The sequence below is a fragment of the Eublepharis macularius genome, chromosome 7, assembly GCF_028583425.1.
Source record: "Eublepharis macularius isolate TG4126 chromosome 7, MPM_Emac_v1.0, whole genome shotgun sequence".
NCBI lineage: Eukaryota > Metazoa > Chordata > Lepidosauria > Squamata > Eublepharidae > Eublepharis > Eublepharis macularius.
In genome coordinates, this window is record NC_072796.1 from 19,360,004 (window position 1) to 19,379,004 (window position 19,001).

At 43.1% G+C, this 19,001-nt stretch overlaps 1 protein-coding gene across 1 annotated transcript in view; it reads right to left on the minus strand.

The window, feature by feature from the left end:
• The window catches only part of DNAH5 (dynein axonemal heavy chain 5), a 163,144-nt gene that overhangs the window by 93,864 nt on the left and 50,279 nt on the right, over positions 1-19,001 (minus strand). Inside the window, exons 27-38 of the mRNA XM_054985833.1 lie at positions 17,836-18,074; positions 16,325-16,565; positions 14,166-14,365; positions 13,920-14,073; positions 13,441-13,604; positions 12,292-12,448; positions 10,649-10,861; positions 9,372-9,596; positions 8,057-8,229; positions 5,709-5,887; positions 1,800-1,987; positions 274-468 (exon numbers count right to left, since the gene is read on the minus strand). Coding sequence (XP_054841808.1) covers positions 274-468; positions 1,800-1,987; positions 5,709-5,887; positions 8,057-8,229; positions 9,372-9,596; positions 10,649-10,861; positions 12,292-12,448; positions 13,441-13,604; positions 13,920-14,073; positions 14,166-14,365; positions 16,325-16,565; positions 17,836-18,074 — 2,328 coding nt within the window. The remainder of the gene's footprint in view (positions 1-273; positions 469-1,799; positions 1,988-5,708; positions 5,888-8,056; positions 8,230-9,371; positions 9,597-10,648; positions 10,862-12,291; positions 12,449-13,440; positions 13,605-13,919; positions 14,074-14,165; positions 14,366-16,324; positions 16,566-17,835; positions 18,075-19,001) is intronic.

Below are 19,001 nucleotides of genomic sequence, written 5' to 3' on the forward strand. Positions count from 1 at the left end.
CTTGAAAACTTGGAGAGCTGCTGCCTGCCGTGGTTTTCAAGGCAACACAGTAACAGAAGTGGTTTGCCATTGCCTGCCTCTGCAATCCTGGTCTTCTTTTGAGATCTCCCATCCAATCATTAACCAAGGCTGACCCTGCTTCACTTCTAAGATCTGATGAGATCGGGCTCACCTGGGCTATCCGGGTCAGGGCCAAATTAGCTTAGAATGATGCAAATCTTCTTAAGATTACATTGTGAAGCTCTTCATAAAACACGACTGAGTCACTCTTACCTGTTTGGATAACTGTTCTTCGCAGAGTTTGTACAGGGTAAAGAATTTCCTTGCGAGCACAATATTATCAATGAAGCCGCAGCTAGCCAGTTTGACGCGGATGATGATCTGTCGATCGGGAACCATCATTGCCACTGAGCGGAAGTTGATCTTCAAGTTTTCAGGCAGCTCTTGACGGCCAGCATACCCAGGGTTCTGGTTTGAGAGGGAGATTAATTGGGCTACCATTCATATGGTCTCATCATTAACAGACTTAAGTGACACAGTATATAAAGCCACAGGAGTGCAACAAAGAGCACTATTTTCACGAATGCCGTGTGCCTGTCTGAAACTATGATGCCTCATGCGTGGCTTCAAAAATCCCATTCTACAAACCTACTTGAGGATATTGATTGGTTCTAGTAAAATGTTCTGCCCTGAGCCTGGGGAACCCCCTGCTGGGTTTTTCCCTCTCTTTTTCCATCTTGACTTCCACCTGGATTTGGAGACCAAAGAATAAAACATTAACAGTCAGTTCACTTTCAGCTGCAACGTCACACTTACCTGTATGTCTTCGGCTACAATGCCGCACTTACCTGGAGTTGTCCACTTGGGAACCCCTTTGGTGCTTTTGGGGTTCCCTTGCTTCATTTGATTTGCATTTTGAACCTACTGCATATCAATTAGAGGGAGTCTAGAGCTCTTCAAGCAAGAATACACGCTAATAGAAGGACTTTGATAGCTCTATGAGACTACCTCGAAGGGACGTTGTGATATTCATGTTTGTATTTGGGACTTTGAATTATGGGTACATGTTTGTACTTTGTAAATAATTGCGTATAGCACATTTTGCCACTGAGCCCTCTAAAGAAAAAGTAACTTTTGTTAATTATAGTATCTTAGTCTGTTATTTATAGCAGCAAGTGCTGTTGTTGGGTGAGCTGCCCTGAACCAGGCAGCTGCCAACCCTTGACTGAAATGTGAATGTCATATCATGCATATCCTCAGAAATATTCTTCTACTGTGCTTGAAGACCGGCTAGAAAAAACACAGCAATGAAGCAGATAAAATAATTTTCTCTCCTCCTCCATAAAATCAGAACAATGGCACACTTTGGTTTTCCAGACCACTTGACTGTTATTTTATTTGTGGCTCTGTTTTATGGATATTATATATAGATATAGATATAGATATAGATATAGATATAGATATAGATATAGATATAGATATAGATATAGATATAGATCTATCTATCTATCTATCTATCTATCTATCTATCTATCTATCTATGCCTTGGTTTGTTATTTCTTTTGTACACCGGCTTTATGATTTAATGGTTTGGATTAATAATGCTATTTGATTATTTTAAATTGTTGCCTGGTTGCTTGTATTGTTGAGAGTTTTGAATTCGGGCTAAAGCAGAAAAGCAGGGCTGCTTGACATGGGTGCCTGGCACATATTTCACCCATTTCAGCCACACGGGTGATAAGGATTATCTTTTCAGCAGAGTAGCACATATCACTCCCTGCTGTCATCAGCGTGCTTACCATTGTCAAAAAGAGTCCAAATTCTGGATTCATTTCCACATTATCACCGTCAGTAAAAATGAAGTTTTTCTTGCGCTCCTTCTTACATGTCAGGACAATAGCAATCTGCTGCGCCGCAACGGATAACACCGGTAAATCGATGCGGTTAAACTCATCAAAGCAGCCCCAGGATCCGGACTGAGCAAGACCTTAAGCATGAAACAGAGTCAAAGCTTATGTTCAAGGAGGCAACACAATGCTGGTTTTATACAATGAGACATTCAGGGCACCTGAATGACAGCACTCCCAAGGATTTCAAAAATTAACTCAAAGCAAGGCCAGAGAAAGCAGGCTCAGATTTGGAGCTCAGCTTCAGATGCTTAATAGATAATAATAATAATAACAACAACATTCGATTTATATACTGCCCTTCAGGATGACTTGACACCCACTCAGAGCGGTTTACAAAGTACGTTATAAATATCCCCACAACAATCACCCTGTGAGGTGGGTGGGGCTGAGAGAGCTCTGAGGGAGCTGTGACTGACCCAAGGTCACCCAGCTGGCCTCAAGCGGAGGAGTGAGGAATCAAACATGGATCTCCAGATTAGAGTCCTGTGCTCTTAACCATTACACCAAACTCACTTCAGTAGCCCTGTTCCCATTTTACAGTGAACACATACACACCCTGCATATGTCTATAAGAAAAGCCAACGTACTTTCACCTTACAAATGTAACCCAAGACCAGCACCTGGATAAACTGGGGGTTTAAAATCACACACTGAGCTGTACATGCGTTGAACATAGTGTGAGAATTACTCGACACATGTTTATAAATATCAAGTGTACTCTGTACATGGACCATATGTGTGTTCACTGTAACCTGAGAACAGGGCTAGTAGGGTGTGATGGAGTGGTTATAGTGTTGGTTTTTTAATGGTTGTGACTTCTAATGATTATATGTTTTTATGATTTATTTCGTTTGATTTTGTGAGCTGAATGTAGATGCCTGAAAAGATAGCATATAAATGTTTTATATAAGCAAGGAGACCCAGGTACAGATCTCCACTCACTCCTGAAGCGCTCTGAATGAATGTGGCAGGTAGAGTACAAAAATGTACCCCTAGAGAGAGAGGAGTCAATCAAAACAGTACTCTAATTCAGCCAACAGTAGCTGCTTACTGGAAAAATCAAGATCTAGCTAAGGGAGACTGTTAGAAGTCAAGTTTTGAGGGTTAGAGGATGGAAGTTTTGCGTGGCAGGGAAGGGCTGCTGTAGCATCGGGTTTAAGTAGCTGGGCTGTGAATCAGCACCGTGCTGGTTTGAATCTCATTTTTCTACAAGCTCTGCAGGTGGCCTTGGGTAAGCCACTCCTCTCAGCCCCAGCTCCCCAGCTGCATTGTGGGGATGATAATAACATTGACTTTGTTCACTGCTCTGAGTGGGGCACTCATCAGTCTAGAAGAGCAGTATATAAGCACATTGTTATTGTTGTCGCTGACAGGAGGCTAATTTTGAAATCTGTGGAAATCTTTGGATTAAGTTGCCGTATGGCTAACTGAGGCTAGGGTTGCCAGCCTCCAGGTGGTAGCTGGATCTCTCCCAGAATTGCAACTGATCTCCAGGCAACAGAGACCACTTCCCCTGGAAAAACGGCTGCTCTGAAAGGTGAACTTTATGGCATTATGCCCCACTGAGGCTCCTCCCATCCCCAAAGCCCAGCCTTTCCAGGCTCCACCCCCAAAATCTCCAGGAATTCCCCAACCTGGACCTGGCAACCTTAACTGAGGCCCAAAATACATTTGATATGTAACATGTGCTCGCCTCTGGGGACTTGCAGCAGGATGCCCACCGTGAGTTCCCTGAGGAAACTCAATCCTGAAGTGTCATAGTGGTCCAATACAGATTGGGCCCGTGGTATAGGAAAAGGAGGGGCTTACATGTAGCATCTAGTGTGAGCCTGAGGTGATACAGTAGGCCAAACAGAGTTCACTGGTTTGGTTGTAACTTGGTTGCAGCAGAGTGCTATATCTATGTGTTAATAAACCTGCCTGAATGAAGGGTTTTCTGAGGCATGTACAACCTAACAACACAACTCCTGGTTCATTATTATTATTTACCTCAAGCTGTGTTTTTTTCTGAATAAACTTTTCTCTTGTTTGCTTTTTATTTTTATCTTGTCATTTTACCTCATGAATCCAGGCTCAGGTGGGTTTAAACTAGGGTTACCAGCCTCCAGGTGGTAGCTGGAGATCTCAATTGCAACTGATCTCCAGGCCACAGAGATCAGTTCACCTGGAGAAAATGGCTGTTTGGAGGGTGGATTCTATGGAACTATACCATACTGAGGTCCTTTCCTTCCCCAAACCCTGCCTTCTCCAGGTTTCACCCCCTAAATCTCCAGGAATTTTCCAACTTGGAGCAGGTAACCCTAGTTTAAACTCAGGCCCAGATTCTACCCCCTCGATTCCACCTTTATGATTTTCTGCTGGGAACCCTGGAGCAGTAGGGTAGGCCAGAAATTGTATTGTGACAGTAGGCAAAAATCCTGTGAGGTGGTGTCTACCCCCAGGAAATACTTCACAATGACAATAATCCAGGCAATTTTCTCAACCAAGTCTACCTCACACGGTTGTTGTGAGGATAAAATGGAGGAAGGGGAGACTCATGCCACCACAGTATGCACTTCGGAGGATTGGTGGGATAAATATGTGATTAATGCTTTAGCATGTTTATTTCTACAGAACAACCTTTTAAAGCTAATGGTTCTTAGTTCTTTCACCTTAGGCAGTCTACTAAGCTAGAACAGCTTTTTAAAAAAAAAAAAATTGCAGAATTTTCTATTTGTTCACCAGTTGCAAAGCCTTCCTATTTATCGTGGGCTTTGTTACTGCCTGCATCTGTTACACAATGAGGCCGTTAGTAATAATAGCAATCCTGAAGAGATTCAGTCAAAGCCATCGGAATAGAAACAGCTTATTAACCACATCCGCAGTCACAGATTTTTCTGTTCATGACGAATGTTAGTCAGGCAACACTGCGAACACAATGCAGGAAGAAATAGCTGAACATTTCTATCAGAGGCAAAGTTTTGATAGTCTTGATACATGCCTAGCTACGCCTTTGAAAATGCTGCTCCTTCAGTTCACTCATTTACTACTTAATAAATCTGTTTTCCAGCTTGGGTAACAGAAAACTACATCTTTAGTAAGTTAACAAACATATCAATCTGCATAGAGTGTACTGAAGTGTAGAGTACATACAGGAGGTAAATATCCCATTTTAGAAATTGAGAATGCAAGTTGTACTCACAACCACCTCTGCATGGTGTGAAAGTATGAGCCACTATGCTGAAACTGTTCAAGAGTGCAATCCTATGGAGAGTTACTCCAGTCTAAGCCCATTGACTTCAATTGACTTAGACTGGAGTAACTCTGCATAGGATTGCACTGCAAATGTTATTCCATACATAACATTGAGTGATTCCGCACACGTTGGATAATGCACTTCCAATCCTCTTTATAGATCATTTGGAACAGATTTTTTTGAGTGCGGAACAAAAAATCCACCTCATGCGATCGATAAAGTGCATTGAAAGTGCATTATCCAACGTGTGTGGAATCAGCCCTAAATATCGCCACCAGCATTTCAGAGGTCAGAAATTACCATTTTGCTAGTTGACATGAGGGTTTTCTGCCCTTGAAGACAACTCAGAAGTTCCAGCAGGCAACAGAATACCACAGCTTGATTGCTACCAGAGCTAGGCAGAATATGCATCTTACACCTCAAATCCTTCTTTTATATCTCTCATTTTCACACCCATGAGTAAAAGCAACACACACCCAATACATCTGCCTTGATTTCTAATTCATCTGAAACCTAACTCTCCATTTTACCGAAAGGGTTTGCAAAGCAGAAGACACCCTGACCTTTAAAGATTCTCCCCAGTCCTCTAAAATCCATCTGGTCTGAACAATTGAAGACCACGACGTATTTTCCCAGGCACCTGCCCATGTCCTTGGTGGTTTCTGTTTTGCCCGTTCCCGCCGGTCCAGCAGGCGCTCCTCCCATGCTCATGCCTAAGGCCTGGGCCAAAGTAATGTAGCACCTACAAAAAAAGGAATTCACACACCCATTTGCTGTGAGCAATTATTAAGCAGAGTTGAAAAATCAGTGCTTTGAAATACAGAGCAGGCCCAGGGAAAGTTTTTAACATTTATTTGGAGTATTTTTAATGCCCCTTTTCTCTCTAATGGTGAGTCAAAGCAGCTTTAAAAAATAGAAAAAACAATAGGTTCACTGAACTTCCTGGTCTGACATCCACCAATGTAATCCATGAAGGTTCTGAGCCATGGACTCAGAGCCAAGGGCTTTGTTTCAGCTGGAACACGGTGGAAGGGAGTTCCGGAACGTCTCGAAAATAGTCACATGGCTGGTGGCCCTGCCTCCTGATCTCCAGACAGAGGGGAGTTTATATTGCCCTCCGCGCCGCCGAGCACCGAGCAGCGTGGAGGGCAATTTAACCCCCCCCCTTTGTCTGGAGATCGGGGGGGGCACCAGCCATGTGACCATTTTCTCCGAGGGCAACCCATTGAGTTCCACCACCTCTTTTCCCAGAAAAAAAGCCCCGCTCAGAGCCAAGGGCCAAGCATCCTCCAGCTCACACCTCTGGCCACGCCCAAGCTTTAAGTATCTGCAAGAGGAGATGCATGCTCAGTCTGGCTCATAGACTCCTGGTAGCTGCCTTATGGCAACATAAGCATTACATAAAAGTATCTCCATGTATTGTAGTTAAGAAATGAGGTAGTCAAAATAAAAGAAAAAGAAATTGGACGGCACTATCTCTAAGTTTTCAGGCAATGTTTAGACCCAGGAGACAAAGGAGTGTATAGCGATGCTTCCATTCACCAGAATAGCACCAACCACAGAAAAGCTGGCTTAACAGGCATGTCATTTGCCCAGTTCTGGCAGGTATTCTCCCACCAGTTGGGCCCTCCCATTCACCCTTGCCTCTGGGCTGGAAACATGGGGAGGGGGAGATATGACATAGCATGGGGTGTCTAGCCAAAAACCCAAACATGACTACAATCAACACATGGGAAACTCTACAGCCCCTTGCCCCACCTCCAATGCTCCTGGGGTGCCAGGAGGCAGCCTGGCATCTCTATGGCTTAATATAAGGGGAAATATATTGTAACAGCCAAAGCTGAATGCCATTGTAAAATAACATGGTTCGAGCCCTAGGAAATAGCAACTGGCAGATTACCACCACCACCACCCCCTGGTCACCCCAATCTACATTGGTATTACTTCAGGCTAACTAGATTTCTCTCCCTGGATATGCACAGGGTGGTTGAAAAATGTCAGTCAAAGGCTTGTAGTAGATTGCGACCTATAAGGCATGGCTGCTTAGTGTTATCATCATCATGTATGCCAGGGCACTCAGGGTTCAATTCCTGCTGCACATTTTCCTCTAAACAAGAGCAGGTCCCCCCTTGCACCAGAGGAGGATACAATCAATCACAAAGTTGCAAAGTTATTCACAATCTATTAAAGTGCCCATGGCAAACAGTGAATGAATATACATACTACAAATTATCATAGTCATTCATAGTACCCTATATAAATAGCAATAATTTACATTTCTATAAACATATCTACATTCCTTCCAGAAATAACAATCACTATCCAATAAGAATAAATAATCCATCTTCTTAACTTTATCTCTTGCAGAGCTGTCGGCATAAGGTCTTAAAGTGAAATGTAGGGGTGTGCACTTCGGGTGTCTGATTCAGAAAAAATACCCAAATCAGACACTATTTGTAAAGATTCAGGATTCACGAATCAGGGCCAACATGGTGGCCCCGATTCAGGAATCCCGAATCAAAGGTTCCCCGAAGCATTTGGGTTGCTTTGGGAAGCTTTGGGGCAATTTCAAAGGGCCCCTTGTATCAGCTGTCAGGCGGCGGGGGGATCCCCCCCTCCACCACCTGGCAGCTGATAGCTTAAAGGGATCTGCTGCTTGCAAGCAAATCCCTTTAAACTATCAGCTGGCAGGCGGCAGGGGGATCACCCCCTGCCGCCTGCCAGCTGATACTTTAAAGAGCCCTGCCGCTTGCAAGAGGCAGGGCCCTTTAAACAGTTCCAAATCTTACCCAGTCTTGAAATTAATACTTAAGAATATAGACAGAATGAGAGTTGCAGATATTAAACTACAGCATGATACACACGTGCCAATGAAATAACCCTTCCTATTTGCATGACAAATGTGTCTCACCTGTCTGTCAGAGGCGTTATGACAAGCCTGTCCGTACAGCCCAAAAATTCATTCTGATAGATGAAGGCCACATCTGTGATGTTAATCAACATCTTGTCTGCATCTTCACTGAAATAAAATCTGCATTGTTTCAGCCACTCAAAATCAGAGGGGTTCTTAATATGCATCCGGCACTAAAGAGAAGAAAGGAGGTTGTCATGGACATGTCATGTTTAGTTCAATGAAGGTGCATTCAGTTCTCCACTAGGAAGCAGTTACTTGTAAAGTCATGGGCAAATCCCGGTATCAAAAAACATGGAATGCAAGAACAATAGAGAAAATGTCAAACCAAACTCTTTTAGTTTTATGGATTTTTTAAAATATATAGTGGGGGTAAAAGAACCACTAATCTGCTTGGTTTGTGTTGGATTTTCAAAATACAAAAATGTAAAGCAAATCTTCCACAGTTCAGCATTTGGTAAAGGCTACTGTGAACGAGGACTAGATCTAAACTGGCTAGCTAAGAAAAACAGGAAAAAATAATGGGAACAATCAGAAAGTTCAAGCTACAGAGATGAGGGAATGCTTTGGTGGCCTAATACGCATAAACGAGAACACGAAAGCAAGAAATAATGCTTCAAGATGGTGCGGGCAGCTGATGGGCCAGCTCTGACCTCTGAAACAAGTTCATCTGTTTTTTTTAGAGTCTGAAATGCAAATCTAGAAGAAAGATTTTGCAATAATTATTTTTGTCCCCTAAATAAAGAGGAGAGCAATCAGAATTATATTGGTTGGGCTCCCCAAACTTGATGAGCATAGGTGCACATTTGGAATTTTGCAAAACGTTAGTGGGCACCCCTACAAAATGGCTACCTGGGGAAGCAGGACCAATCAGAAAACAGCTGCCATGGGAGCTGTCAACAATTGCAAACTGTTGGGAGGATCAAAGCCAAACAACCTCCTGTGATGGATACAGCTGTCTCTGCATGGATGCCCTCTGCAAACCCCGAAGTGATGCCTGCTGGGCTCTTCGGCTCCAATGAGGTTGAGGAAAAACAGGATTGGCTTTCAATTTAGGAGAGAAATGGTTTGGGGAAGAACCAAGTAGCAACCAGGAAATACATTCGTGAGCACCACAGAGCCCATGGATATTACACTGGGGAATCACTGATACATGTTAGGGCCCCCAATCCACTCCCTGGAAAATAAAAGGCTCCTGGGAATGCAAGTGTGGACCCTAGGTTACAATCTTGGATATAGTTGATGAACACAATATCTCAAAATATGTCTGTCTTTCCCCCCAAGGCTGTTTACAACGAATAATAAGCAACTTTACCAGATCATCAAATATATCCCTTTGGTGCACGTGAATTGTGATCAGCGTCTCGTATTTAATTCTCTCCACTGGCGTCAGATCCTTTGTAGTCATGTCTATCAGAGTGTTCAGAAGAACCAAGAAAGACTGGTTTGTACTCTGCATTATTTTCTTATCATATTTTGCATTTGTCAGTGCTTCTTCAGCATCACGGGTCCAAATCATTTGAATTCCCAGTAAGCCGACCTGAGGAAATAATTTTGCTTTTAAGTACTGTGGTTTTTTCTGAAGTAGTTCAGTTTTTCAGAAACATTTTGGCTTATCTACTGAGGCATTTCCTGTGTTTTAAAGTGCATCTCATCCAAGGCCTCTTTGGTATATACTGGTTCTCCAGCCATATCTATTATGATACACATGACATTTAAGCAAATCACAGGTAGTATTTGACGCACCATGCACTAAGACCCATATATGGCTAATGCTCCTAAAAAAACATGGTTCAGGAGTTCAGAACAGAGTTCAAGCCTGCATGTTCCTCTCCAAGCTCTAGGCATAACCAAAGGTTCATGTCAGTGTCAGTGTTACCTTTCACAAATGCAAACCAGGGTTTGAAGCTGATCAATAGTGAGCTCTAGTTTTGTGTTAACTGTGGTTAAAGTCACTATAAGCACAAGGCGTACACACGGCAATAGCAGATGGGAAGAGGACATGCAAAGGGACTGGGAAGAAGGAACACATGCCCTACTCCTAGTATCTATAACCAACATAGTGCCAGACTAGGATTTGGGGTATCTGGGTTTGAATCCCAAGTTTGCTATGGAAGTTCACTGGATTACCTCTTTCACAGGATGGTACTGAGGAGTGGGGGATTATGTTGTAAGCCACTTGGTCCCACTGGAGAGAAAAGTAGGCTATGATTTTTTAAAAAATAATCATAGTTATTATGTCTCCTCCAGACCTACCAGATATTGTCAAAAGCAGTGTCCTATTTTTTTTAAAGAGTATTGCAAAGCCCAACTTTTGCAGATACCAAAATATGAATGAGAAATTTGCTTACTGGCAGAATGAGGAACTCCTAAATGACAAACTATTGGTTGTATTCAGAGGACTGTGAGCAAAACAGACCCTTTCTGCTTCCTTCCATCTTTTGCAGATGGTTTCACCACAAGAAATCTGCTTTGGGAGGTGAACAGACCCTTTAGTACAGGGTAGACTGTAGCACGGGGGCCTTTATATGAAACATAACCTATGAAAAACCTGACCCTTCATCCCAATGCTATTTTAAGTAAGAAACTTGCCTGGGCTGGGTAAGAAGAAAGAAACTCTATGAGCTGGAAGTCTGCTTCTTGGATGCTTGAAGCTGCCTGTCGGATCACCAGATGCAAAGAACCCTGGGACTCCTTCAGGAGTGAATTGAGCCAAACTTCCACATTTCCTTCCGCCATGACAGGCTTTTCCAACACAATCGTCTCACCCTCTCGTGAGGAAATTGAAAGGATCCGGTCATAAACCTGTAGGTCATACATAGGGTGACAATTGTGCATCAAACAGTCTGCCCTTCACGTTTTTCCGTTTCACTCTTACAATTGAGTGGACACCGTTATTTATGCAGTATTCCTTCTCCAGGATTAAACTGTAAGTAGAAAGTATAAAGGCTGCCTCTGTATTTGCTCAAACTGGCAATCGCTCTCCAAGGTCTGAAGCACAGATCGTTCCAGCCCTGCCTCTGAAGACACTTTGAACTACATACAACAGGAATACAGTTTGGAACTCTGCATATGCAAAGCATATTCTTCACTACTGTGATATTTCCTACATTTCACTATCATGCCTTCCTTAGATGTGCCAAGGACTACCTTCTCAACGATTCCAAGTTTGGACTAGAAGAGGGATATAGAGGCCTTCTCTAGTCCTTGGAATGCCCTTCTGCAGAACTTCTGATGAATTCTCTCTCAGAAACAATTTAACATCTTTCTACCTGAGCTAGCTTTTGCTGAGTTACAGTTCAAAAGCTTTTTGCAGCATAATTCTCCCATCAGTACATGAGTTTATATTATGGTCCACCCAGGGCTTGGGCAGGTCAGGCAGCCAGCTGATGGAGACATTTAAAAAAATAGACGTATGCTTCCCAGCCTTCCTTGGGTGACAGTTTTGTGCTATGCCTGATAGCAGAGCTGATCTGCACCCGAGAGCCCAACCTCTTTGTCTACCTTAGGGATTCTATAGGGAAGCAGCAACACAGGTGAAAAGTTGGCAGGCGGATGAATCATCTCAATGAAGAGAGAGTCAAGAGGTCTGCAGCAGGAGGGGGAACCGACTGAAATTGCATCTCCTTAGCAGAAATCCTGAGGTGGAATCAAGTCATTGAGATGCAGAATTTGACATTTTCAGCTGCCGTAAGAGGGAGGACATGAGGAACTGAGCAGGTCATTGTGTCCTCAAGTAGGAATCCTTGAACACCCGTGCTTCAGCTGATGTCCTCATTGCCAGTCACAAGCAGGGAGCCCTTTTCTTAACGGATTATTTGTTCTTTGACACATTCATGGCTTTCCAGCAGGTTGCTTCACCCCAATCCTTCCTAACAGTGCAGCACAGTGCAATCGTTTTTTGTGCATGTGTGTTCTGCCACAGTCCCACTGAATTCTATTCCCCTCTCCACCCTCTCTGCACCTCTAATCCGCTTGGCAGGCAAACCTCTCTGATGGTTGTTTGAACTGATCTGAAGACACCTGGTGAGCAACTAACACCCGATCATCACAGCTGAACTCAGTAAATGTGACTTTCAAACATGTTCAATGTTAAATCCGTGGCATCCTTGGTACTAAGGTGATTTTCTGCATTTGGACCTGCTGAGATGAGGGAGCACAAGGAACTGGCGGGAGCCTGGAACGTCAGAGACCCATTACTTTCCTTGCAAGCTTAGCATTACAGTTGCACAAACCTTGTCATGGAATTTCACAGTTTTGATGTTATCAAAGACATTTAGCAAGTGAGCCTGTATTGTGTGAGAGTCTGAAGCTTGGCCCAGAATCTCCAGGAGAGCGGGGTCTGACACAAAGAAGAAACGGGGAAACGAAAGACGCTTCTTCTCTAAATACCTGAAATGGAACAAGAACAAAGGACTCTGATAAGTTTGAAGAGTGTCGCGTTTTAAAGTTTCCTCCATCGTGGTCTCCTAGTGGTTGAATTTTTTCATCTCTACCATTAATGCTAAAAGTAAGCCTCATCCTGCTTCCGGAGATTAAAAGGCTTTGATGATCCCGGCTGGTACCAAAAGCCTTTTCCTGGGTGAGCTAACAAGGCACACTTAAATGAAATATAGGGAAAGTAGCAAGAACAAGACAGCATCTTTGCTACAATACTCAGTCTACAAGCATAAAGTAGGATTACTTCCATAAACCCTTGTTTTCACTCAACTTTGCAATATTCCAGCGCCGTTTTTCGGTTTGCAAACCGGTGGTTCGTCGGAGGGCATTTCTGATGAACCATGATGATTTTTAGGCTGGTTCATTTGGTTTTTTTGGTTCATCACTGCAGGCAGTCTGGCACCGATAAATCAGTTTCCTAGGCAACGGGGGGTGGGCTTTCTGCATACCTTCTGCTGCTCCGGAAATGATGTATTCACGAACCAAATGAACCGGTTCATGAACTGGACAATTTCATGCCAATTCGTGGTTAGTGATTTATGAAAATCGACGAACCACAAACTGCAACAAACCACTATTTTCCCGGTTCGTGCCCATCTCTAGTTAGTACTACTACTCTAGCTGGCAACAACCCCAGGAAGAAGATACCTAAATGATTTTTACTCTTAAGAGTAAAGTCTACAGGCTTCAGACCAATAGTTTAAACATAATGCTATGTTGCTGTCTTATTTGACAGATTTCCATGAAGCAAAGTTTCTCTCAACCCCTATACAATTGCCTAAGTTTCTAGCTCTAAGCACAATAATATCTGAATGGCATTTTTTCACTACTTATAACAGTTGGAGACTAAGGCATATATCCGTAGAACATAAGCAATAATCTGCCCTTAACTGCTAACACAGAGATCACCCACCACTCAAGAGTTTCTCTATAAAAAGCCTTACCCTGTAAGAGACTTTTGGCAAATTTCCAACTGATCCAGCAAATGAGGCAGCAGCTGTCCCATGGTTTCATCTCCAACGCAGCACTGGACCACGTTTGGTATTTCGTGGGATCTGGTCATGATCTTCACCCAGGATTTGTCAATGTTAGAGAAGCGCTTCGCTTCCTGCATTAAGATACAAATGAGAGAGCCATCAGCTATGGGCAAATCCACATGCCCTTAGAGCGTCCTGGTGTTGCGCTAAATGTTCTCTAAACACCCGGAAGTATAGCGTCTTTCTAGCATGCCCCAAGGGCGTGTGCCCCATATGGCAGGAGGACATCAGAGTAGATGACCTTCAGTGGTTGATTTTTCAGCTTTTCATGCTAACCTCCGAAAGCAAACTTTTGTTGTATGTTCCGGAGGGCATTAAAATGATTGGCCCCATCAGCTTAACAACAGATGTCAGCAGATTCAATATGACCAAGTCAAGGCTCATACCTTTGGAAGCTGTTTCGCAATGTCTCCACCCACAAAGACAGCCTCCAAGTATATCCACAAATTCTGCACAGTCATCCAGTTCTCAATTATGTCTGTTGTATTAGACAGGTATTGTACCCACTTTTGTATCTGAGCCTTGAATGGCGTGTTGTACCTGAAATAAATACATGGGTTAGCCAGAGTCTTCCAAAATGAGCATATAAAAAAAGGTGTCAGATTAGATGAAGAAAAGGATCTTCTCGTTACCTGTTGCTCATTAGAGATCCCAGTATCATCAAGCTGTCCTCCATGCTAGCAATGGTCTCAGAAGTGCTGTCTCCCCGCAAGAGCAGCTCTCCACGGGTTTTGAAGTTTGCAAAGGTGAATGCTTTGTTGTCCCACTCGGCAATCACTTGTTTCAGCTTCTGTTCAATGTCCCTCTCCTTCACAGCACTGATACAGATATCCTAATAAATCAACCACAGACAATGACCACAGAGACCTTGACCATTTCATACCAAGCATATCAGATCATCCAAAGAAACAGAACAGTTGCACCGCCCTCCTATGTACCAAGAACTAATTGTTCAGGGTGATCAGCAAAGCCAAGATTAGGGCTCGACTGCAGCCTATTTTAATGGGAATGATTCTTTATACCAGTGCTTTTTAAACAGAGAATTGGACTCAAAAGTGGGCCACGAAAAGTCTTCCGGGTGTGCAGCTCCAATTTTTCACATAATTTCAGTTAGTCAATTCATGATGGATAAACTTTAACTGTTCTGCCAACTATCACTTGTATTCATTACTCATCTATCAAATCACCAGGGCCCATGCCAACACCCCCTCATGATTCAAAACAAAGTGCTTTCTTGGCATAATCATAATGCATGATTCCTTTATGGGAATGCTGTAGAGAACTTTCTGAATTTCCAGCACCTAACCAGAGATCAGTCCCAGAAGATAGTCTGAAGTTCCTCAAACACTTGAAGGTATTCAAGTTACTGCATGTGCCCTACTGAAAACTCAGGACCATGTATAAAGGTTAAAGTGCATATAATATACTAATGAATACAGCTTTTTCCTCTCAAGCATAAATCTGTTTCCAGGCAGTTGAACTCGCCCTCCCACTGGCTCTCTGTGGAAACTCCCTTCTTCTCACTATCTCAGACTGGTTTAAGTGTCTACCACCTGTTGGCAGCGGCCATCAGACAGGTTTCATGTATTTTCAGCAAAAGCAAAGGTAGCCTGTTTTCAAACTTTTCATAATTAGGATGGCTTGGACTGTGTGCTCCAAATTTCAGTTTTGTATCTGATGTGAAACTTGGGCAATTAATCAGACCCAGGTGTCTTTTTGATATAACAACATGCTTGTCTACCTTTACATAAAACAAAAATCTGCCTTATTATTGAATCAGCCCATTGGTCCATCAAGGTCAGTACTGCCTACTCACACTGGCAGCAGTTCTTCAGTCTCAAACAGAGGTTTTTCACATCACCTGCCACCCAATCCTTTTCAAACTAGAGACGAAAGGGATTGAAAGTGGGACCTTCTACATGCCAAGCGGATGGTCTACCACTACGCCATGGCTCTTCACTTCTACTTAGTTTCACTGACTTGTTAATGTATTACTTGAGACAGGGTGGACTGGAGGGCACTGGTAGCCCCTGGGTGACAGGGCACTGGTAGCCCCTGCCATTCAACAGTAAAAGATGCTGTTGTGTCAGTTGCTACTGTAGTGTTGTGGATCAGCCCAGCCCAGCAGAGCAAAGAGATGCAGAGGATTCTTCTGAGGAAGAAGCAGCCAGCGAACCTGACCCAGATCCACAGCCAGTGGCAGAGGCACTGAAGGGGGAGGCAGTCTCTGAAGGATCTGACATGGATCCATAGTCAGGTCCCAGCACATCAGCCCTCAGCTTCCCAGCCCTGGGCCAGCAACAGAGAGCCAGGCACCAGCCAGCTCTCCCCTCTCATCACCAGAGCCTCGAGAGGAGGGCAAGGAAAGCCTCCAAAACAGAAGGTGCAGTGCCAGGCTAACAGTACAGCATTGGCCCAGCATCAACAGCGATGATGAGTGCTTGCAGGAGCAGGGCTGAGACGGCTGGCGGGTGCATGATGCGGCCAAAGTGGCTGAGCAGCATGAGGCTTAAAAGCAGCAGAGAAGGGAGTGGCTGTGTGGAAGCAATGCGTCCAGCTTACTACTGACCTTGCTGCTGTGTTTGGAACTAATTCCCTCATCTCTGACCTCAGCCTGTTATTATGGACTTGATTCTAGAATACCTTCTTTTGACTCAAAGCTATGATTGTCGTCTAACCTGTGCTTGAACCTTACCATGGGTTGTCCTGCTCTGACAACTTGGGAACGTTCCCCTGCTTGCCGCCTGTATGAATCAGTAATCAGCACATGCAGTCCTGCCAGCATAAATACCTCTATTTCTTCTTTGAATTTCAACAAAGGGGCTTCCATGATGTTTCGGAGTTTGAAAGTCTCATTTTCAACATCAAAACTGTGATTTGTGAGAGTGGTGATGCGCTTCCAGTGACGGGCCATCATGGCTTTATTAGACATCAGTTCAAGCAAAGGGCAACATTCGTTAAAGTCATCTATCGTCTTCTTTAGATCTAGAAATGCCTGCCACTCTTTCAAAGCTCGCGGCAGCTTTCGACACCTAAAGGTACACATAAATCCCCGAACATTTTTGATGGTGATTTCAAATCGTGTTAATTCACAAAGCGCTTTTCAGCATACAAAATGCTATACAACCCTTATTTATCCTTACAAGGCAAACTAGTAATCAAATAAGACAGTAATTTGGCAAATGCCCACCCAGGAGACTGTCAAAAAGGCCAGACTACAGTGTAACCAATCAGTTTAAATTCATGAAAGACATACAAGCCCTGTTCCTCTAGAAGATGCTATGAAAACACTTCTCTCAAAGGTACCTGGATTAGTGGCAAGTATTTTACATTAAAAAGTTTTTAAACTTCATTTATACTCCAACTTTCTCCTCAATGAGGACTACAAGTGGCTTACATCAGTTTCCTTCATTTTATCCTCACAAGAACCCTGTGAAGTAGGTTAGGCTGAGAGTATGTGACTGGCCCGAGGACACTTAGCAAGAGTCCACGGCAGAGCAAAAATCAAACCTGGATTGCCTAAATGCTAATTCATCACTCTAGCCTATTCCATTACGCTAGCTGCTACACCAAACTGGCTCTCTTTCATTAAGGATGCAGCACTAAAATTATTAGAAGAATTAATGGGAAAAAAGATATGCTCAAACGAAAACATCTTCAATAATTTCTTTCTATCTTAATCATTCCAATCTTATTTGTCAAACAGACACAAGTGTCCACTATAGATTAAATTACTGTCTATAGTGGGGGGGGACAGTTTATGGTTAAATGCAATCTTTTTAAAAAGGGTCCCACAATCCATTTTTTCATTTATACATGAGATATATCTACATGTCATAAAAGGAAGAGCCACAATAACAACAACAACATTCAATTTATATACTGCCCTTCAGGACAATTTAACCACTCATAGCAGTTTACAAAGTGTGTTATTATTATCCTCACAACAATAATCCTGTGAGGAGGGTGGGGCTGCGAGAAGCTGTGACTGACCCAAGGTGACCCAACTGTCTTCAAGCGGAGGAGTGGGGAATCAAACCCGGCTCTCCAGATTAGAGTCCTGCTGCTGTTAATCACTACACCAAACTGGCTACCTGTGGGATTTTTAGATGTGCAGGGATCACAAAAAATGAAACAAACGGAACACATTGCCTAAAATACAATTAACTGAGGTCAAGTCCTTCTGTTGCTCTTTGAGAGATGTCCTTGAAGGGACACATACATGCCTCAACCCATCCATGCTCAGTATAATTTGAAGCAACTCATGTTAAATGTAGATTGGATCTCCCCATGTTTTCCTACCTGTTCTGAAAATCCAGGAGCTCATTGTTAATTTTCTCAATGTTCACTTCCGACCAGAGGATGTCATAGTAGCCATTCACAGTATCAATTACACTGTTGTATAGACTGTAAAGCTTCTGTAACAAGTTCAGCAGCTTCTTTATCTCAAGGAGCTGGGGATATTGAGTCACAGGCAAACCAAAAAGCTCTTCACCCCCCGTGTAGGTGACGTATTTCCGATAAAGGTTGTCAAACCGATTCTAGGGTCAAAAAATGAAATGTGATCATGCTCAGGGTGTTTTAAATCACAACGAATAGCATAAATCCATCTCAGAGGGCACTAATCTAAAGTGTTATTACCAACTGGTGGTCCACAATTTCAACAGATCAAGAACTAAACAAGAGCTAAAATCGCCACGAATCAAGAGGCAGCGTTTGTCACAGGTTTCCTGTTCCTTTTCTAGAGATCTCTGAATTCCTGCTCTTATATGCAAGTCTTAAAACTAGTCTAAAAATGGAGTCAATCCAAGTAACAGGACTAACACCATCTCAACAACTGTCTATGGAAAAAAATGTATAGTAAGGAAGATCATTGCTACTTCAGGAGGGATTCCTAAATGCAGGTCTATACTCCACTTATCTATGCAAGCACAGTTTTCGACCCTGCCATGTGCTTCCCAGTTCTGCATCAGACTGACTGACTGACTGACTGACTGACTGTCCATCTTTCTCACTGAGACCCAAGGCAGATTAGACAGTGTGAGTGACATACAATACCATCAGCAGCTAGGATTTTCACTCAGCAAATTACAATAATGAACAACAGTTAGACCGTTCAGTGAGCAGATACAATAGGGAACAGTAGCAGAAAATTTAAAATACATATAAAGTTAAGGACAGAGACAAAATCTTTCTGAAACAAAGCGTAACCAGTTAACACGGCATGTTTAGCAACATGGAAATTACCCTGTAGGAGCATATCTACATCATCAGATAATACCCAGCGGCATAGTCTATAGTTCCTGTCCCTTTGAATGTGAAGCATAAGCCATAAACACATGCATAAAAACTACAGGCTAGGTGTATGTGTAAATGCACCCTCAGAAACAGGCATGCTGGTATTTCTGGCAATAAATGAAAAGCCTAGACCAGCTTCCATTTTGTTGGCCTTTCCATCTTCCCCTCTA